General features: G+C 40.7%; 1 protein-coding gene across 2 annotated transcripts; it reads left to right on the top strand.

The window, feature by feature from the left end:
• Positions 1-8,441: 8,441 nt before the first annotated feature.
• LOC145776878 (uncharacterized) lies at positions 8,442-15,877 on the top strand. Of its 2 annotated transcripts, XM_082588105.1 has the most exons (7): positions 8,442-9,181; positions 9,407-9,550; positions 13,561-13,633; positions 14,016-14,250; positions 14,659-14,870; positions 15,359-15,521; positions 15,677-15,877. In XM_082588105.1, the coding sequence occupies exons 5-7, from the start codon at positions 14,733-14,735 to the stop codon at positions 15,832-15,834; spliced, it is 459 nt and encodes a 152-aa protein (XP_082444231.1). In that variant the 5' UTR covers positions 8,442-9,181; positions 9,407-9,550; positions 13,561-13,633; positions 14,016-14,250; positions 14,659-14,732; the 3' UTR covers positions 15,835-15,877. The 2 variants fall into 2 exon arrangements, with proteins under 2 accessions (XP_082444231.1, XP_082444224.1); XM_082588098.1 differs by lacking the exons at positions 8,442-9,181; positions 9,407-9,550 and adding an exon at positions 12,993-13,135.
• Positions 15,878-22,867: the final 6,990 nt, after the last annotated feature.

Here is a 22,867-nt window from a genome sequence, read left to right as displayed (position 1 = left end):
AAGCGCACTCTGCTTGGCCATAGCAGTAATTAAGTAGTGGTCGAGGTTTGTTGTGGGGCTGTGTGATTCAGCATTCACATGCTTCCAGGGAACGTGGAACTCAGACAGGGTTTCAAGATTAGCCCTCTCAAGATCATTATGTAGTTTAGGAAGGATCCTGACGAGGTCGGATTGTTGGCAACGCTCTACCATGTTAAGGTAAGGCATTGTCACCTTGTGACAGAAGTGAGACAATGCTTTTAGTGATGCCACAATGAACTCATTCTCCAGGTAAAGGGAACAGGCTCTGACAAGGAGGTTATTCTTGCTAGTTCTGGATAGCATCTTCTTGAAATGGAGAACACAATCAACCAACGCACCAGCAGTGTGACCCAATCTTGTGAATCTGTGGTCTTTATAGAGCGAGAAGGATTTGTGAGTACCACTCTCCTCCAACACCAGGCTAAACTCGTCTGCCATGGAAGTAGTCTTGCCATCACTACCCCTAGCCACAAGCTTCACTAGAGCCGGGACTACAACTGAGGCGACAATTGACTTGCCTACTCGAAGGTATGACTTCAGTCTCGGTTCTCGTTTCTCTAACATCTGGCATAAACCGATCTGGTCTTCTGCTGATTTTAGGACATGCAGGTATGACTCATCCAATTTCTCACACACATGTGACTTGCACAGTATGTGTTTAGGAACATGTGTTGCTTGAAGCCTCTTCGAAACCTCACCTTCTACCATCAAATTCTTTGACGCGGCGTCCGTCATTACAGCATCGATCTTTGCCCAAAGCTCACCTGCAGTAGCCCTTTCACCAGTTGCTACTGCTAGACGCCGAAATGTCTCAACAAACAAGCTGATGATCTGCTGACGATCTTCGTAGGCAAAATGAACGGGTCGAAGAGGAATCATCTTGTTGTGGGAGGTATCATCGGAGAGGAAGTTTAAGATTAGACAGGGCCACTCACCCTCGATCCTCGACCTTGTTGTTGAGTCATAGTGGAGAGTCGCCTTTGTTATATCATCTTTAGCCAAAAGACTGGTGGCAGCATCCACTTCTTGTGACATTGCCATGGCATGCTTGTGTGTCGATACTACTTTTGGTGATGGGAGTACATATTTTTACCGTTCGTAGTCCACCTTAGTTCTAGGCTTTTTGCTGACTGGGGATGAGGCTTGCTCTGGAACTGATGGGGGTTCAATTTATTATTCATGTTATTATTCAAGCTAATAACATGCAATTTCTAATAACTCAAATCTAAAAGTCTGAAATGAAGTAAAATGTGAAAATTTTTGAAGAGTTTGACAGAAAACAAGCTGAAAAAAGCTTCAAAAGGCACTTTTTTCCCCTTGTTTTGTAGTTCCCATACACACTAAGTGTTTATTGTTCTTTTACACTAACAGGCTCAACTTTCTGCTTCTTTTGACACCAAAATCAGCCCAAAAGCTTGACAGGAAGCAGATTTATTGCAGATTCGTCAATTTGTATGGCGGCCATTTTGTATTTTTCACATAAAGTCCGGACTCCATCCGGAATTTGCACGAAATGAAAAAAAATTTTTTTAACATTTCTAGGTATGTCCATAGGCACCTTTTAAACTCTAGTTCTGTTGTTTTTGAAAAATCACCCCAGTATAGCCCACTGCTATTTAAAGGCTGCAAATTACCAAGCAAACCACCATTGTTCATTTTACTCTTCCTCAGCTCCATGATGGATACATGAATACACACGGAATATTAGACAGTAGAAGTGTATACAATACGTTATATAATAATCATACAAGATACAAGTAGAAAATGCTAACTGATCAATAGTGAAACCTGAAATGCAGTACAGAAGGTTATCGTTAAGTTCAGCTGACTTAATCCATTTTTTGCCACATGATTTAGATACATAGACTACATTATGCTGGGTAAGAGATCTCTTCGTTCATTTTAGATACGTAGACTACCCGTATAAAAATATTGACACCCCCTACTGCTTATGACGGAATGTCATGTGCAGTGCCGGTCTTTGGAGTGTGCAAACCGTGCGATCGCACAGGGCCCGTAAATTAGGGCGCTCGCAATTTAGAAAATGCAGAAAACATAGAGACTCAGCTTTATTTCCGAAAAATACCAAACAAAGCATGATCTTATCCTTTTGCTATGCCACCGGACAGCACCATTTTACAGGAATACTCATACCCACATTTTTGTTGAACATGCTCTCCAAATGCACCAAATTCAAAGTAATTTTTCAAAATTTTCTGCGGAAGGACCCCCTGCCGCTGGGGTCGCCTTCGGTGCACATGCCGTCAGCCTTCTCCTGCCGGCCGTCAACCCCCCCCCCTGAATTGGATGATTTGGATAATTGTCATTGGGCCCCGCAAAGCATATTCCGCACAGGGCCCGAAATACCTTAAGACTGGCACTGGTCCTGTGCATGTAATTTTTTCGATTATTTATTGGATCATATTTGGTAGACGGACGTTTTGGGGTTAGATTATGAAATCTTAGAAGCATTATAGTATGTGGACAGCTAGAAGAGTGGTCGCTGTTTTGTAGTTAGGCAACAGCTACAAACAAAGTATCATTTTGCCGTTTAGGCTATCATGTATTTTTCAACTTGTATTATACTTCATGCAAAGAAGAGTAGTTGTAGATCAGCACTCACATGCAACCATTTTCTTTGAAAGTAACTGTAACTAGTAACTGTAACTAGTTAGTTTTTAAAAAACGGTAACTGTAACTGAAACTAGTTACTTTTTGAGCGAAGTAACTGTAACTGTACCTCAGTTACTTTGAAAGTAACTAGTGCCCACCACTGGTTCTTTATACACCACTTTAACACGTGATTAACACGAGTTTTTTTACACATGCCGTCAATTGCTATAATGCTTTATATCATATTTGAAGCAAGTTTTTCAACTCTAGAATATCAATTTGATACGTTTTATGTTAATAACTTTGAAAAATCTCTGCAGTTGCATATTCATTTTTTCTGTATACTCACGTGTTTTTAACGTGTTATACACGTGTTTTTTACACACCAGTAGCAAGTTTGTTTCATGTTGTTTTTCTCGTTTAAAATAATTTTTCAACTCTAGTAGGCTATTTGATGCGTTTTGTGTTAATACTTTCAAAACATCTCTGCAGTTGCATATTCACTTTTTTATGTATACTCACGTGTTTTTAATGTGTTATACACGTGTTTTTTACAAGTCAGTAGCAAGTTTGTTTCATCTTGTTTTTATCGTTTAAAATAATTTTTCAACTCTAGTAGGCTATTTGATGCGTTTTATGTTAATATCTTCGAAAAATCTCTGCAGTTAGATATTCACTTTTTTTTCTATACTCACGTGTTTTTAACGTGTTATACACGTGTTTTTTACAAGTCAGTAGCAAGTTTGTTGCATGTTGTTTTTCTCGTTTAAAATAAATTTTCAACTCTAGTAGGCTATTTGATGCGTTTTGTGTTAATATCTTCAAAAAATCTCTGCAGTTGCATATTCACTTTTTTATGTATACTCACGTGTTTTTAACGTGTTATACACGTGTTTTTTACACGCCAGTAGCAAGTTTGTTTCATCTTGTTTTTATTGTTTAAAATAATTTTTCAACTCTAGTAGGTTATTTGATGCGTTTTATGTCAATATCTTTAAAAAAATCTCTGCAGTTGCATATTCACTTTTTTCTGTGTAGGCTACTCACGTGTTTTAACGTGTTATACACGCCAGTAGCAAGTTTGTTTCATCTTGTTTTTTTTCTTTTAAAAGAAATTTTTCAACTCTAGTAGGCTATTTGATGTATTTTATGTTAATATCTTTACAATAGGAATTGTGCAAGTCAGAATACAGTATTATGTAATTTTCATTGTTACGACCGAATTTCTCCCCTTTCTTTTTCGTAAATCTTATATTGCGGTTACCAGCGTTCACCTGATTAAATATCTCTGTGAGACTGTGACATAAAAAAATGGCATGGAATTTCACTATTTACTTATCAGCTTATGAGAGGACTTTTTAGAGTGACTGTTAAGTAGGCTACAAGGTTTGTGTTAATTAATCTTCCATTTATATTTAGAAATCATTATATAACTGATTTAAATCTGCCGAAAAGCGCCTGAAGATAAAAGGTTCAATCTTTCTTTTTACCAAAACATTGTGCACAATTTCAGAAAGGCTGCAAAAAGGTAGCGAAAAGCTGTGCCTGTTTTTGGTCTTAAAGTTAAGCGCCTGTGATGTCATTTATTGAAGTACCTACCTACAGGCTACAGGGCTTTCTGTAGACAGTGCATTTGATTGATAGATTGAATCTTTACCCGGGTAAAACTGGGGGAAACCGGGTAAAACTGGGGGAAACTGGGTAAAACTGGGGGAAACAGGGGAAAACTGGGGAAACCCTTAAAACTTCTAAATGTGTTGTCTGTGGAGTTTCTTATGCAATATAATGATTAGCCAGCTATTTAGCTATTATCTCATGACATTTTCCATCTGAATTGCATCAAAACTTAGATAAAATAGATAAAGCTCCGGATCATCACAGAGTGATATTTCAGATTTTTCTTTTGACACTTTCTCAATGCGTACTGACTCACTGTCTTCTGGCAGTACCAAACTACCAATAGTAATTTCTTATTGAATTCAGATGGTCTACCTCCAGCTCAAAGACCACGCCAGTCAGTGTTGTGCTGTTGTGACTAATTGCTTCAGTTTAAATTGCAGCTTGCAAACCAACTGATATCTTCCAGCACTTTGCCGGAAAGCAGTAGAGGTCGTCCACATAGCCTTCCCAGTCCGAGTCCCTCAGTGGTAAGCACTTTCCTAAAACGCTTCCTCCCACAGAAAAAAAAAGAAAAGCCTCAAAAACGATGTCTAGTGTGCTACTCTCATGGAAGGAGAAAAGTGAGAAGAAAAATGAAGGAGAAAATGTTGATCAGTTTCAAAAATATATGACTTTGTCTGCAGATGAGCAAGAAACTGCACGCAACTTTGTTTTTGAAAAAGATGACAATTTCATTCTCGTACTGGCAGGATATGAAACTAAGGATACATCTATTTTTCCAAACATCTCTTTTATCAAATCAATGAAAAAATTGTCACCACTTAAATATTGGCAATACATAAGAAAAGTTGCAAACAATGAGCCAGTAAAGAAGGTTTGTTCATTGATGATGGCAATATCATCATGCCCACCATCCAGTGCTGGAATAGAACGCTTGTTCAGTAGCATGGCTTTAATCCACACAAAGCAAAGAAATAGATTGGGCAATGAGAGGGTTGCCAAATTAGTGCATGTTTATAGACACTTTGGATGGAAAGAATCTGAAACCCTAGATGAAAAACTGTTGAATGTGGACAATGAAGACTGCTGACATGTTATCAATGACTGAGATTATACCGGCTCTTAATTTTTTCTTTCTTTGGCTTTTGTTGTTCAATGTTTACAATTTTGTTCGCTGACTGCATGTTAGGCACAGGGGAGCGTCTGACTTGATAACATACTGGTATGTTCATCTATGTAAACTAATGATTGGACCTATCTATTATTAGATATTAGTAAATCACAATATTTTTCTTTTTTTGTAGGATGAGCACAGGAAATCTTATAGGTTCATTCAAAATATGATGGTAATAAACATTAACCATGAGCAGGGCTGCGATTTTTTCTTTCTTGTCAAACGACCAAAAATTCTACGTTTGTTTGTCTAATAGTAATATGACGTCACAAGAGTCAGATTATAAGCGTTTGGCCACGAGTTACCGCACAAGTTGTGTGGTATCAAAGTCACTTACTTTAAGTTTTTAATCCCACGCTGGTTGAGTGATTCCATCTACGACGGCAAAAACATTGCTGTCGCCAAATCAACACACCTTGGATTGCTGCGACAATAATTGCCGTAGCTATGCTTTAATGTATAATCAAACGAAATTTTATGCGCTTCTTCATCGCATGTCACACGGCGGTAGTCCAGAACGTCACGCAAGCTATTTTATGCGCTGACAATGCTCTTGTGAACTGTAAAAAGTTTGCAACCTTATAAATACTGGCTTATTGTTACGCAAAAGTTATTCTTTTATTGAATGCTTATTGTTTACCGGTTTGGTTGCGAATATAAACCATCGTGAAAGAAGATACAGTTAAAAAGTGGAATTTACCTACTATAGATTATTATCAAACAGAAGGAAAAGTTAGTGTGGTATTTTGCTAAATTTCTAAAGAATTTTATGACGGAAACAAATCGGAGTTTGAAAAGCTACGGGGTCAAGTTAAAAAAGTAGTACAAAATTGGATAAACGGTTCTTCGGCAGAAAAGAAAAATAATAATGCTTCTGATCATATGGCATTGCGCGTTCATGAACGGGCAGTTTTGCGTCTTCAAGTATTCCAGTGACGATGCGCAGCTTCATCCTCCCATACAGCGACTTATGATTCCGATTCTGACAGTTAGTTCTTGATCAAACAGACTCGTGTTTGCTCGCAGTATCTCAACTGTGCTGAAATTATGTTAGTGTAAACGTAAATCAAGGCAATCATCTCGCAGTGAGATATTAATTTGTTACCGGTACCTGGTTGAACAATTAACGTTATTTTATGATAATTCAAAGTCGCTAGATGTCGAATTAATGTAAAACAAACATAAATTTCTTCTTGGGCATTGTTACGCAGGTAGCAAAATTCGTTATTTTTGCATTGACTTCACGTCTGTAGACGTTGAATCAATGTAAAAAATGAAGATTTTTGCTGTTTGGGTACGCAATGTAACCCGCCAGGAAAATTAAATAGATTTATGCAGACTCGAACGTTGAATCAACCCAAAATTAACCTACTTTTCCCCCTGAGTTATTTAACGTAACAGCGTGCGTGTCGCTACTTTTGGTATTATTACATCACTACAAATCAAACAGTGCGGTCGTGGCTCGTAATAGACCAGTGCTTCCCAAATGGTGGGTCGCGAAGCTATTTCAGGTGGGTCGCGAAGCATTTCTAAATGTTAATGAATGTTAAAATTTTCTAAAAAATACCGACGTTACTATGGATCTCACAAGCCGCAGTTTGGTCTTGAACAGTAGACTACTTCGCCATCACTAATCTTCACTTCATTTGTTGAATTTCCATTTTCATGAATTGTGCACCCTGTTTTCTATTAGATCGGGAAATTATTGCGTTATCATTACGTAACAATTATGCAACAATATAACAAATACGTAACAATTAGATGTGTTATGTCGCATTAACTATTTCAGTACGTATGCCAGTAGTAAAGATGCCATAATGAAGATGTCATATATATATCATTGTGGCCTGTGGGTCGCACAATAAAACTTGCATTAAAAGTGGGTCGCGAAATAAAACTTGCATCAAAAGTGGGTCGCGAACTGAAAAAGGTTGGGAAGCACTGTGATAGACTACTCTAGTATATTTTTCGCCTCTCGTTTTTTTTCGATTCAATGTCTGCAGACGTTGAATCAATGTAAAAACGTCGGGTTTTGCCAGCTGGGTTGTGTGTTTTTGTGAATGCAAAATCGCCCATTAGGTAATCACAGAAACCCTTTTAGTGGATGGAAGTCAAGTTGCAACCATGTTTGTCTGTCTACTATTCTTTGTTCACATTGCAAAACATTTCTGCAATCTTGGAACAACAAATGCATAAGTCAGACATAAATACAAACTTGCAAACACGTTGACAATTAAAGTAGCCTACTTCGGTTATTTTATCTATAAAAGAAACCCATTGTGTCGAATAGCACAAAACGTGTGTGGCGAAATGTTTGATGCCAGGCGTTGGAACTTCGATCAAAGCATTCTCCCGCAGTGTTCAAAATGGCAGCGCTGACGCCTTGGGAGTTTCTCGTGTGAAGCGTCGCTTTTAGACCTTGCTTTGAAGTACCTGGCGCAAGAAAGTTTACGTAAGTCAGCACTCTTATGATTGCATCACGTGATCCCACCCTCCCCGATTGTTCCTCGACCTGAAGACGTTTAGTCCTCTCTCAGTTTTTTTTTCATTTTTATTTTTTTTTTTTTTTTCGTTTTTTTTTTCGTAAGGCACAGCGTTTGTCGAATAGTGATGGCGCGTGTCGAGTGACCTCGTCACCGAAAAAGGCAAAAATCGCAGCCCTGACCATGAGGAGTAATCATTATTTCATTCACATCTGCAAATTTTAACAACTCAAGTTTTTCCCAGTTTCCCCCAAAAGGTTTTTCCCAGTTTCCCCCAGGGTTTTACCCGGGTAAAACTAAAGTGGGGGAAACCTCCTTGGCCAACCCTGATCTTTATCCTCGGACTGGGAAAGCTTCTTGCAGAGCTTAATCCTGGCAGTTTCGCATACCGGTACTTGTACTTGTAGAGGCTTTGATTCATAGATGCAACCTAGTTCATACCCTGAACAGTTCGTACCCTGGAAAGATTGAGAGAAAAATTAAAAAAAGCCGAAGTCGCTGATTGCAGTTTCCGCAAACAGTTTAAAATTTTCCCTTGGAAAGATCGAGAGAAAAAATAGCACAAAACTGAAGTTGCTGATCGCAGTATCCGCAAACAAACAAAAACTCTCAGAATCATTACCGGAAATTTTAAAATGTTTGCGGAAACTCCGATCTCAACCCTAACCCTTTTTAAATGTTTGCGGAAACTGCGATCAGCGACTGTGGCAAACTCTTAGGATCATTACCGGAAATTTTAAAATGTTTGCGGAAACTGCGATCAGCGACTTAGGCTTTGTTCTATTTTTTCTATCGATCTTTTCAGTTTGTTTGTGTGCGGAAACTGCAATCAGCGACTTCGGCTTTTTTAAATTTTTTCTCTCAGTCTTTTCCTAACCCTAACCCTTTTAAAATGTTTGCGGAAACTGCGATCAGCGACTTCGGCAAACTCTTAGGATCATTATCGGAAATTTTAAAATGTTTGGGGAAACTGCGGAAAAACGGAAACTGCGATCAGCAACTTCGGCTTTGTTCTATTTTTTTCTATCGATCTTTTCAGTTTGTTTGTTTGCGGAAACTCCAAACAGCGACTTCGGCTTTTTTGAATTTTTTCTCTCGATCTTTTCAGGGTACGAACTGAGGGTACGAACTGTTCACTTTGTTCAGGGTACGAACTAGGTTGCACCCTTGAATCACTGACACAGGCCCGGTCACCGAGATTGACAGAGTGAAGTTTTCGATTGTTGAAGTCTTGTTGCCAGGGAATTATTCCATCCATTAGATGCTACCGGTATTTATTTCTATTGTACGAATAGTTTTACTCGATAAGCCTATCATTTAATGTGCACCGTGCAGTCTTGAGTAATAACACTGATTGAAAATACTTTAGGTGTCTATGTTAAGTAATAAGTAAGTCCAGTCTATTTTGTGCTACTGTAGATTAAAAATATGAAGACTATGAGAGCATTTGCAGTCGTTGACTTTATATCAAGAGGTGAAGTTGATCTTGTCCTAGAGAAATGGATATTTCATGAGAATGATCTTTTGAAATGTTATTGGCCTGAGCTTCCCGGCTACAAGGTTCGCCAGTTATGTCTTCAAAATTCAGATGTTAATCCAAATTGGAAAAAGTATCTTGTACGAATTATGTACAAAACAGGTAAACATTAATAATACTCAATTTATAATATCCGTTAAGTTATATATACATAAATAAAAGTTGGAAACAATCACAGGTAGGACTTTGCCAGTAGCAGTAGGCTACCCAATGGCTGATAGTATATCATATCATTATGGTGACATAACTTTGTATTAGTTGGATTAGATAGTTGGAATTTACTTGCCTTATGATTTTCTCTTACCAATTTATGTTGCCAAGTGTTAAGTTTCATTAGACATGTAATATGTTTTCCAATATGAGGAGTTTTGTGCAACGAAATTTATGCTTGCTCTGTTGTTTCTGTTGCAGCACAGCTGCTTGTCTTAGTTAGCTGTCAATTTTTTGGTGTGTAACTTCCATTTAACCGCTTTAGCAGATTGTTATTATTCCATATGCAATATGCATGAGATCTTATTCTCCAGTGTATGGTTTTTCCTAATCTTGATCACTGTTGATGATGATGAATGTTAAGAACAAGCACCTTCTCGTGGTCCCTCCCGTCAGTACCATATCTTTAAGAAAAAAGATATGCGAAGCGAAGCTTGTCACACTCGAGCAAACCAGGCCCAGGTTCAGCCCAGGGTGGATAGGGAAACGCCCTTCTCAGGGCGCGGCAGCTCCTCTGTCGAAAAGTACCGACGACCCACCGTACTGCAGCTGAACACCGAGGGCATTACGGCCAGCAAGCTCAGCATCATCGAGTATCTGGCCACAAAACATCACGCCCTCGCTATTCTCCTCCAGGAGACCCACTGCACATCTGTGGATAAGTTGGTATTACCCAACTTCACACTCGCAGGCGCAACCATCAGCAGGAAACACGGCCTCGCCACGTTTGTCCATGAGCAACTGAGCTGGACGCCAATAGACCAGTCCAGTGCCCAATCGGAGATAGAGTGGTTATGCATAGACATATCAGGCTATCACATCATCAATGTTTATAAGCCACCACCCTCACGCTTAACACCAACAGCCATCCCAGTGTTTCCCCAACCCAGCCTCTATGCTGGCGATTTTAATTGCCACCACGTTGACTGGGGCTACAACACCACCAACACCGACGGAGAAAGCCTGGCCTCATGGTCAGCCAATAACAACCTCACCCTACTGCACGATCCCAAGGGTGCAGCGAGCTTCTTCTCCGGACGCTGGAACACTGGTACAAACCCCGATCTGGCTTTCGCAAGTGATGACCCCGATAATTGCCAACCGGACAGACGTGTGCTAGAGAAGTTCCCCATGTCCCAACATCGACCCTCGATTATCACGGCTCCAACGCTCATAATGCCTGTCGCGAGCAAGCCTGTTAATCGATGGAACTTCAGAATGGCTAACTGGGAGTACTATAGCCTCCTCACCAATGAAGCCACACAGTATCTCCCATCCCCTCACACCAACAACGTGGAAGAAGCCTACCAGGACTTTTGTGATGCAATAACATCAGCGGCAAAACAATCCATCTCCCGCGGCCGACGAAAGACCTACATACCGTGCTGGGATAAGGAGTGCGAAAGCCTCTACTCCGACTTCCTCCACGCCCCTCAGGGCAATGACACCAACAGCTCAGCCACAGCTCTGCTGGCAAGGCTGGACTTAAAGAGGAAGGAGCGCTGGACAGAAGCCGTTAAATCAATCGACTTCACGCACTCCAGCCGCATAGCATGGAGTACACTGAACAACCTAACTGGCAGATCACGTGCCTCATCAACAATGTCCCGTTTCAGCAAATTCTATCGCCTCACAACTTGTGGAGAACGGGAAATACAAATCGAGAGACCGTGAATCAGATAGATCCGTCTTGCAAGAAATGACGGACCTCTGGAGGGTAACAACCCCAGACGGGGACAACATCTCGGGTGAGTTCACCCCGGAAGAATTTTCCGCCGCCCTCCAGCACATAAAGCCCCGGGCCCTGACCACCTATGCCCGGAGTTGATACTCCATGCTGCTGCCTCCTTGAAGTCCTGGTTAAAAGACTTCCTTTCCTGCTGTTTGCGCCACCTGAGAATTCCCAGAATCTGGAGAAGAGCCCTTGTGGTTGCAGTCCCTAAGCCGAAGAAGCCCCCAGGGGACCCGAAGAGTTACCGTCCAATCTCACTGCTCTGCATCCCCTTCAAGATCCTCGAGAGACTCATCTACGCCCGTGTCAAACCAATAATAGATCCGCAGCTCCCCCGTGAACAAGCTGGTTTCCGACACGGACGATCAACCGTAGATCAGGTCACACTTATGACCCAAGACATTGAGGACAGCTTCTCGGCTAAGAAGAAGGCTGGCGCCGTGTTTGTTGATCTAACGGCTGCCTATGACACCGTATGGCATAGCGGCCTTACCTGCAAGTTACTCCGTCTGCTCCCTGACAGACACATGGTCCATATGATGATGGAACTTGTGCAAAACCGCAGTTTTACCCTCACAACCGGTAGCGGTCGTCGAAGCAGACTACGCCGACTTAAAAACGGCGTCCGACAGGGCTCAGTCTTGGCTCCTCTCCTGTTCAACATATACACCTACGACTTGCCCCCCACCATCTCCAGGAAATATGCTTACGCAGACGACCTGGCACTCCTGCACTCAGCAGGAAACTGGCAGTCAGTGGAGAGGAACCTCAGCCAAGACATGCAAACACTATCAGCATACCTCCAGAAATGGAAGCTACAGCTCAGCAAGTCAAAGACAGTGCCGGCGGCCTTCCACCTTAACAACCGGGAGGCACAGCGTGAGATAAACATCAAGATTGATGGGGAACGCCTGCCCTACTGTGCCGAACCTACATACCTCGGCATAACCCTGGACAGGTCACTCACGTACCGCCGGCACTTGAAGTCACTGCGCAAAAAACTATCTACACACGTCGCACTTTTGAGGCGATTGGCGGGTTCCGGCTGGGGAGCTGGTGCTAAAACTCTTCGTACAGCTACCCTAGCCCTTGTTCATTCCACCGCTGAGTACTGCGCGCCGGTCTGGTGTCGTAGTTCTCACACCCACCAGATTGATACCGCCATCAACGACGCACTGCGTACTGTGACTGGATGCCTGCGTCCCACTCCAACGGACTGCCTACCCATCCTAGCAGGCATCCAACCCGCTGAGCTACGCCGTAAAGGAGCCACGATTTCTCTCGCTCGCCGCGCTTTGGACCCGGACCATCTCCTCCATGCAACATTCAAGAGACCACCACCTATAAAGCAGCGGCTGAAATCAAGACGCCCCTTTGTGCCTGCCGCACAACAACTCCTTAAGAACGCAGAAGAACTTAGTTTAAGTGCGGCACACTGGACGAACCACATGTGGAACACGGAGTGGCAAAATCACACCTCCACGCTCCGTGACTTCATACCCGACGCCGATCCCCTTCCACCAGGGATGTCCCTCACAAGGCTTGCGTGGGTCAGGCTTAACCGCTTGCGAACTGGCGTCGGCCGCTTTCGTTCGGATGACCTGTTAATATTTTGCAACAGATGATTTGGCCAAAGCACTGTTAAAGTTACAACATGCTGAAAATACTTCTGATTTGGCTTCAACAGCAGCTAGTGAAGAAGAAGTAAATGATAGTAGACAACCTAAATCGAAAAGAAGAAAGCGGTATAACAATGCATTCATTTTTCCCTGATATTTGTTCATTTCATTTTGATTTTAACTGTTCAAAACCAATTTTACCCTTTCTTAACTTATTTAAAATATATGGGTGCATGCCAGTACTTTGCATTGAAGTCACAGTTACACTAACGTGGCAGTTGTATATAACGTTTTTGTAACATTGTTGTATAAATTGTATCTAATGTAAGTACATTTTGGCTTGTTACATTGTACCTGACAACACCGTGATGCAAATATAAGCTAATCTTTTAAGATACCGTACATCCATGCATTTCTACGTTTATTGCATGATGATTGCTTGTATATGCAAAATATGTTGATGTTGACGAGATATCAATAGGTAATGTACTAATAAGCAAGGACAAGCATGACATCTAGCTGAAGTAACTGTTTTCAAATTATGAATGCAGGAATTGCCGGTTGCCTATGAGGATTGCATATACAGATGAAAGCGACTCACCGGAGTCAGAAAATATCATTACTGTAAGTAAACAAATACTTTAATCACTTATGAATTATGATAATCCCAAAATTTGACGATTTTTAGGTGTTGTTTTTTGAGAAATTGAGCGGTTTCTAAAAGTGGTATGATTTTAAAAAAATATTGCCATCTCATTTTAAGATTAATAGCCCGGATTAAGGTGTTCAATCAGAACTTTTCGAACATTGCCTGAATATGCTGTCGTCATCCAGGATTTTGAGACCAGCATGTGCCCCAGTTGGAGCGTGATAGATTGGACAGTCCTGAATAACATAGTTGTCAGTTTATTTTCGTGTGCGACACTTGAGGGTGTAGAGGGAGCCAAGCATATCACTAAATATATTTTGTTAATGTTCACTTTGACGGTCATTAAATCTTCCATAGGTTTCTACTCCTGTATGAGCAGCTGAGGTTGCTACAACCTTGCAGCAACTGCCACAAGTTTCGGAATATCCACAATCTTCCTCTGTGAGGGCACCACAGCATTCAAGTCCAGAGCGCGAACAATCAATCCTTGATTTTCACGTGGATGACAATCAGTTAAATGTTGCAATCGACACTACGCCTGAAGTGACCAAGAACATATCTCGTTACGAATTTGTTACGCTGCAGAGTGAAGGTTTGCACCGGGTTAAATTAAAATCTTGAAACTTGTTGGATTAACTTCGCTCAACAATTGCTCAGCTGCATCGGTGTGATGATATAGTTTTAGTTATAATTCTTCACTTCATCTATTTATGTTTATTCTCTTATTTTATCGTTCGTAACTCCCATCTTTACTCACAAGCAGCGCATTTTGAAAATTCAGTTTCTCTAATTTTGGAAGATCTGTTGAGTCTCTCACGTGAGCGCCTCTACAAGAGCATTGTTCTTAATTGGCAGTATTATTTACCACTCGCTTTTCTTGTTTGGCAGCTGCTTAAATCACAACTGCCCTAGCGTGGGAGCTATTCTTTCTGTATTGTCAAAGCAAAGCACCTTTGCTAACACCAAATCATGTTAAAGCAACTATTTATTTTTCACACAGTTCGACGAATTCGAATTGTTCAACTGGAAATTAAGGGAATTTTAAATTCTGTCAACGAAAAATTGGATATAATAATGACAAACGAAAGAAGCGCCCCAGCCCAACAAATAGAGGAACCCCCTTCGGACATTCCATCTTTTTCCATCAACAGCCTGGAGGATTTTGATGAGCTTGAACACAACCTGGGAAGCAGCACTGTTCAAAATAAACTGGTAAATTTTTTTTTACTGTTAACATGGCTGTGGAATCGGTATCACAACTCCGACTCTCCTCATAGAATAGACATACAAGAAATACTGGTTATTTTCACCCTCTTTAAAACAGTTTTGCAATGTCGTACTGCTGCAAATTTCTTGAAACTTTCAACCAGCATTGATTGCAGCAAAACAACGATTCATTGATTTGCAGCAAAACAACAAAATTATGCATTTCCCAAAGTTTTTGACACTTTGACAATGGATAATTTTAAAATTCCTTGTAATGTAGAGCATTCCTCAATTTTATATAGGGGTCGGAGTCAGTGCAATTTTTAAAACTCCGACTCCTTTGGCTAAACAATAAACATTGTTACGGCTCTGACTCCACGGCCCTGACTGTTAACAATGAAATTTAACAGCTTGCAGTATGAGTGCGCTCTACTTTTATTCTATGGAATATAACCGTGAAGTCTAAATTTTATATGATAAATGTTGTTTTGCAGATTTCTTATTTTAGTCGGTATTTTTCAACGGACTACAAAAAGAGCGTAAAGCAAATTCTTTCTGGAGTATTTACGGATACGCTTATGACGAAGTTTAATTGGATGGGTCAACGCGGTTCCAAGCGCCCAATTAAAGATTGCAAACTTATTTTTGTAATTCATGGTATGTAGCCTAAACTTTAGATTTTGCACGTATACCCTGCTTAATGAACGTATGTTGCAATCTATTTTTAATATATTTGAGCCGTGAAGAATTCTGTATATCTATTGCTAGCCTATTGCTTTTGTGACCAAGCACTAACTTTTTTTTGCTTACAGCATCAGTTCGAACATACAGTTGCACAAAAGACACAACCATGGGCGATGTTAAAGCTGTTGTGCAAGAATTCCTCAAATCAGCTGAAAAGAGAATAAGAAGACAGTCAGTTGCAAGGACATCTTCATCCAGCACGGTTCGCCCAACTGATGATGTGTGAAACAGCTGTACGCATGTGATTTTGGTACTAAATAAATTGCCATATTAAACACGGGTTTGATGTGTAAAAACACAGGTTTGATGTCATGTAAAAACTAGGGTTTGATGTGTAAGACACGGGTTAGAAGTCGTGTAAAAACACTGGTTAGATGTCGTGTAAAACACGGGTCAGATGTCGTGTAAAAATACGGGTTAGATGTCGTGTAAAAACACGGGTTAGATGTCGTGTAAAACACGGGTTTAGAAGTCATGTAAAACACGGGTTAGAAGTCGTGTAAAACACGGGTTTAGAAGTCGTGTAAAACACGGTTTAGATGTTGTGTAAAACACGGGTTTAGAAGTCGTGTAAAACACGGGTTTAGAAGTCGTGTAAAACACGGGTTAGAAGTCGTGTAAAAACACGGGTTGCGTTTGTGCAAACACCCGTGTAATACACGGGTGCACGTCACGGGTTTTACACGAGAAACTGGGGTAAAAAAACACGTATCTTTGTCGTGTTTTTCACGAGCCAATGTTTATGGGGAAACTACAGACCTATTGCTCTTGCTACGGTCATTTCTAAACTATTTGAGCATGTTGTACTTTTTTTCATTAATGACTATCTCACAACAAATGATAATCAATTTGGCTTTAAACATAAGCATGGCACAGATATGTGCATTTTTGTACTTAAGCAAGCTGTGTCTTACTACAGAAAACGTGAAAGTCCTGTTTTCTCTGTATTTTTAGATGCTTTGAAAGCATTTGATAGGGTAAACCACAACCTCCTATTCAAGAAATTAATTCAACGAGGAGTGCCGATATGCCTTGTTCGTCTAATTGTTTATTGGTATACCCATCAGCGGATGTACATACGCTGGGGTTGTCATTACTCACAGTCTTTTTCTGTCAGCAATGGTGTCAATCAGGGTGGTGTCCTCAGTCCTTACTTATTTTCTGTGTATATGGATGATCTATCGACTGTGTTAAGCAAAACCAAGGCAGGCTGTTACATAGGTAATACACTTGTCAATCATCTCATGTTTGCTGATGATATTTGTAGTATTTTTCCAAGTGTACATGGTCTGCGGAGTATCTTGAATGTGTGTAAAGATTATGCGCTTTCTAACGATGTCATTTTTAACTGCAAAAAGTCATTTGCTATGTACTTCCAAACCAATCACTTAAAGTTAAATTTGAATCCAATTGTACAGCTCAATGGAAGTGAGATCAAATTCGTAGACAGTGTCAAATATTTGGGTGTTTTTCTTGACACAACAATGTGTGACGACAAAGATATAAATCGACAAGTGCGATCAATCTACTGTTCTGCCAACAAATTAAAATCAAAATTTTACAAGTGCTCCAGTGATATTAAAAATGTTCTATTCCGTTCATATTGTACTCCAATGTATGCATGTCATCTGTGGGAAAATTATCATCAACGTGACATTAATCGCCTGCGTGTTGCCTTCAATAATGCATTTAGAATTATACACAATTTGCCTCAACACTATAGCGTACGTGAAGTTCACGCATTTTTTCACATATAAACTAGGTGGGCAATTGCCCACCTAGTCCCTTTGCTTGCCCACCTAGCCCTTTCTTTGCCCCCCTAGTTTGAAACTAGGTGGGCTATTTTTAAGACGTAATTTTTGTTTAAGTTTGATCCTAGTTTTATCTTAAAACAGCAAATCTGTAGTTTTTCTAAATTCTTATGGAACACTTTACTTTTGCGATCTATCAGCGCTACCGAACGTGGGAATTCGTTGTATTTCATTGCAGTTATTTTTATTTATTTATGCTATAGCAACATAGGGTGGCATCACTAGATGCCTACATCATTTCTTAGGAACGAAACCTGCCTGCCAACGCAACTACTTCGCGATTCTCACAGCTTTTACCATTAATGACTCATAGACCCAGGAAGCTGACTTGAGAGTGTAATCCTATCTCTATGTCATCAAAGTAAAGGTCCCATACTCAGATACTGAGCTTTGGGGAATGAGAAGATAAGGTTCTCATTATACTAAGCCTTCGGCACTAAGGAGATTAGGGTGGCCAGTTCCTTGCTCTCGGCCGCCTTTACTTCAGCAACTACGTCCACCCAATTTATTACACCCTGGGTAGAGGTGAGCGGTGTTTTCAACAACCAGCTGAAGCCGGGAGTCGAACCAGGTTTGCATAATTGGAAAGCCAACGCCTTATCCGTTGCGCCATCCCACCTTATCCGTTGCGTCATCAAAGTAGCCTACTCCTTTCCAATTTTGATAAAAGTAATTCGGCAATTGCTTCTTAACGAAAAATGATAGAGAATAATGTCTTGGTACGATGGGAATCGTCGTATTTTTATATTTTTAACTGGCTAGGGCTAAAATTGAGTAGACTACAGTTTCCCTTTAAGTAGATTTCGCTTTGTAACTCTGTTCATTTACTTCTTTCTGGCTTAAAGCAATTGAATTTTCTTGTTCTTTCTAGGTATGTGTAATGATGCATTAGAATTAGCAGGTTATGCCGGACTGAGAAAAAATGTTATCAGCTTTGTTGATGTCTCGCTGCTAGTTATTCATTATTGTTATTGTATAATATGTGCGGACTGCTCTGAAGTTAACAAAACTGCAACATGATCTTCTAAATTTCCAAAAGACTAAACTAAGTGATAGGACAAGAAAGAAAAGTGATAGGACAAGCTGCATAACAGGTTCTGCACTATTTTTTATTTCAAAAATAATTTTTATTAAGCATAACAGTTGGGAGAAAACTTTGCAGCTTTTTTCGATTGAACTTTTTAGATTCCGGTTATAAAAGTGATCAAGTAACGTTTTAGATACTCTTCACATTTTGAACTATTATATTTCTTTGGCAGTTAAGGAACGAACAGCTAAATGGAAAGCTTCAGCATACATCTAGAACTTATTAGCCTACCTTTGACCTTACTTATAATATCGTTAATGTTCCATTCAAGCAGATTATCAATGTGTGTTGTGAGTATGCTCCCTTAAATTTTGTGTGAGATTTTACCCGGGACTACCCGGGATTTTACAAGTCTGAATTACCAAAGTTTGTTGCCGATTTTCATCAAAATGAAATACCAGCTCTTTAGAATCATCTAATTTTGCGAAGATTCAACTCACTATAATATCTTAGCAGTTGTATGTCATATATTATCATAGTTGTTTCTTTTTACATTCTAGGGGGATACGGGGGCATGTACCCCCGGAAAATTTTTGCAAAATTACACTCAAATAATGGATTATAGTGCTTTATGGAAACACTTTTAGGATAATATTTGTATGAAATTTATTAGCAGATAAACAGCTATTAACTTATTAAAGGCAGCTCTTACACACGAACGGTAAAAAAACTGCGGCTAAACTTAGCGAACACTAAAAACTCAGCCATACAAAAACCCAACAGAGTAAGCGATTCTGAAATATTATCACATAACTCTGGAAAAGTGTAGAAACTCGTCGAAACGTGTCGAAGGCCCAAACGTAAAGTCATGTAGCCTAACCTACGCCAAAGGCAGCGAAGAAAACGTTTAAGATATGATCTTGAATTAATTGAAAAGACATAAACCAGCAATCCAAACCTAAATATAATTGTTTCTCGTGACATACAATTACATTTTAAGTCAAAATTGCAGGAGTTAGGACTAGGACCGATATTGAAATGACACAATCGGCAAAAAGTCTGAATGTAACTTTAAAATACTTCGTTCATTTGTTTTTCCAAAATTGGCGTCTTTCTGTGTGTCTAAAGCAAGTTCTGAGGGGTGTTAATTGTCAGATATCTTGGAAAACGATGTAAATTTATACAAATTTTATTATATTTTCAACAAAGGGCTCAACTTCGGAATTCAAACTTTGAAAATTTTGGGGGGGGGCATGGCCCCTTTCGCCCCCCTGGCTACGCCAATGAGGCTGCATTATTATTTATAAAATATTGTGGGCGGAGATGAATAATATAGATGTAACCACCACAGGTTGAGTTACTGATTCTATTTGGCGACCAATAGTTGTTATGCGGACCGCACATACATTAAACAGAGAGAATACAATAAAGGGGACCCAACACACAGCAAAACCTAGAAAACGGGGCTTAGCCCCACTGAGACCAGGGAGCTTGCAGGGCGTGGAATAAGAGGGCTAGTTAAGCACCATCCAAAGTCACGAATTTATAAACTGAGCGCTAGTAATGGACTAGGCCAGCATAGAGGTATAGCAGAGAAAAGGGATAAAAGATTTACTGAGCAGTAGCACCAGCAGCCATTTAGGTTTCACAAATCCAGTAGGCAATTACATCTACATTGATCTTTCAGTATGATACAAATCCGATATCAATTAGTTACTGATCCCTTATTCAAATAGAAATATAAACATTAAGTTAGTTGAAGAGTGTACTTACATACTGTATGACTTCCACGATAATAAATATTTAAACCCTAAGTAAAACTGCTTTCGAATCTTCCGCCTCGCCATCAAAAATCAACGTCATCGCGGTGACAACATCCGGGAATGTGCATGAAGCCTATTTTGGGAAGGGCAACGCAGTCGACCGAAACTTGCCATGTAAACAAGGGCTTCGTAAAGGGTCAGAAAGCAGGCATAAACAATTATGATTAAATCGAAACTGAGCATGAGATTATGAAACCAACATACCGGCCTCAAAAACATTACTGGGGTAGAAGTAGCTGTTTTTCCCAAGAGAAAAATAATCGAATGCTCTTATTACATGAGCTTGTTCAGACAATACAACGTTTCAAATGTACAATGTCGCATAACTATGGAAAATATTTATGATCTCTGAAGTGGGTCCCCTGAGGTCGTTTGGAACACAAAAGCAAAGCTAGGCAAACGCATTGGAAACAAAACACAAGCAACGATACCATACACTTAGTTACGTAAATGTTCGCGTCGCGCGCGTAACAATAAAACTGTCTCTATCAGTAAGTCCAATCATCTAGGGAAATCGATTCAAACGTCTGTTTCCAAAAGACACACCTTTCAAACATCACGCCCATAGGTTGAAATCGCAGTCTTTAGACGAACCGTGCGTACAAAGTCGTCTTGAGCTGGAAACACTTCCGTCACTCTCGCTTTGGGCCACGACCCTCTGGATTGACAGTCATTTATTACCAAGACCACGTCGCCAACGGCGAGATTTCGAACTGGCTTCTGCCACTTGCTACGGGTTTGCAATAATGTCATGTATTCTGCAGACCAACGCTGCCAAAACTGGTCGGTAAGGTAGTTAACTAACCGCCATGATTTACGGTAACTGTCAGCAAATGTAAATATATCACATGGCATGCTTGCATCAAGCTTGGTTTGTAGCAAGCTATTAGGTGACAGAGCCACCAAGTCTTCGGGATCGTCGCTAACTGTTGTCAACGGCCTGTCATTCATCATGTGTTCTGCTTCGGTAACAAGTGTTATTAGGTCTTCATCCTTCAAAGTTCGGTCCTTGACCAAGGCATGCAGAATTCTCCTGGCAGATCGGGTGCATCTCTCCCAGGCTCCACCTCTATGTGATGCCAATGGGGCATTGAAAGACCACTTGATGCCTTTCTGAATATGGGAAAGGTTCCACCGTTTGATACCTTCAAATGTGCCGTTGTCACTTATGAGTTCTTCAACCATGCCTCTTCGATTTACGAATCTTTGAAATGCTTGAAGGAATGAGGAGGTGTCGAGGGAATAAGCAAATTCAAAATGTACAGCCCGAGAGGCCATACAGGTAAATACACACAAGTAACGTTTGGACATGCTTCTACCAGACTTGGTCAGAAACGGCCCTGCATAGTCCACTCCTGTGCAAGCAAACGCTGGTCTACCAGGGGTAACCCTACATTTTGGAAGTGGTGCCATGATTTGTTGACCCCCTGTAGCATCTCTCAAACGACACACTCTACACTCACGCAACACACGACGCACAGTAGAATGACCTTTAATCACCCAAAAAGCCTCCCTACACACACTAAGCGTATGAAGCGCGCCGCAATGGGCACTACAAACATGAAAAAACTCATGGCGCGTCACCAGGCGCGTCACATGGTGTCGGCTGGGCAAGATCATTGGATGTTTTTCCCTAAAGCGAAGCAAAACTTCAATCAGATTGCTTGTTTGGTCTGGGCCTTGAAGTAGGTTGTCATTTAAAGAAGTGCCCCTGAACTTAGACGCACAATCGAAGACAATGCGGAATTTTTCACCGGTAGCATGATGAGAGAGGTACCATGTTCGGTTGGTCTGAGGCAATTGATCATGTGGCATCTTTTGTGCATATCCGTTGTCTAAATATTCTCTAATCTTCTGACTATACATATCGAAGAACTCGTCATCCTTTCCAAACCTACGCCGAAAGTGCTTCAAGCGTTTTTCGGCAACCTTTCTGTTGCCAGAGAGTGTAGTTTCCTCATCTTTCCATGGTAGACCTAGCTGATAATGTCCCTCCACCTTTTTGACCGATTCTTTCATTAAAGTCAGCGCTTGTTTGTCATTGATGGACATGGCAAGTTCATCTGGATCACCAACATCATTGAAGTCATGATCGTAGGTTTGCTGCATGTGACGATGCAGTATGTCACTACCAGAGTGAATAAAATTAACATGCACCAAGGCCTTGGAACTATTATGTCCCACAGGACCACTCAATGTCCAACCCAAGCCAGTACGAATGGCATTTGGTTCACCATTCCGGCCTCTGCGAAACGCATGCATATAGTGTGCTTCCTGCACATCAGCACCAATTAAAAGGTCAACTGACTTTTCAGCCAGCTCTGGGATGTCCACGCCTTGCAATACATCTGGAAACATGCTAGCATCATCAGCATTCGGAATACTTCCATCCAGAGCAGGTAATGCCGGAACCGCCAATACAGCATCAATCTCCATCCCCTTACATTCTTTAATGCCACGTGTATACAGACCCTGCAGCCTGTAACCACGTTGTTGACTGACGCCGTTCATAGTTGAAATGGAGTAATCCACACTCTTGCCTGTCATCCCAAGCCGCTTCATCAAGTCGATTGTGCAGAGGGTGGTGTCTGAGCCTTC

Source organism: Aplidium turbinatum, chromosome 1 (genome assembly GCF_918807975.1).
Source record: "Aplidium turbinatum chromosome 1, kaAplTurb1.1, whole genome shotgun sequence".
Classification (NCBI taxonomy): Eukaryota; Metazoa; Chordata; class Ascidiacea; order Aplousobranchia; family Polyclinidae; genus Aplidium; species Aplidium turbinatum.
The sequence above is the reverse complement of the archived record's forward strand: the minus strand, read 5'-3'. Positions and strand labels throughout refer to the sequence as shown.

Bases quoted from the DNA above. Each gene is read 5' to 3' on its own strand.
- LOC145776878 (XM_082588105.1), top strand. From the start codon at position 14,733: ATGACAAACGAAAGAAGCGCCCCAGCCCAACAAATAGAGGAACCCCCT. The intron at 14,871-15,358 runs GTAAATTTTTTT...GTTGTTTTGCAG, and splicing joins GCACTGTTCAAAATAAACTG to ATTTCTTATTTTAGTCGGTA. The intron at 15,522-15,676 runs GTATGTAGCCTA...TTTTGCTTACAG, and splicing joins ACTTATTTTTGTAATTCATG to CATCAGTTCGAACATACAGT.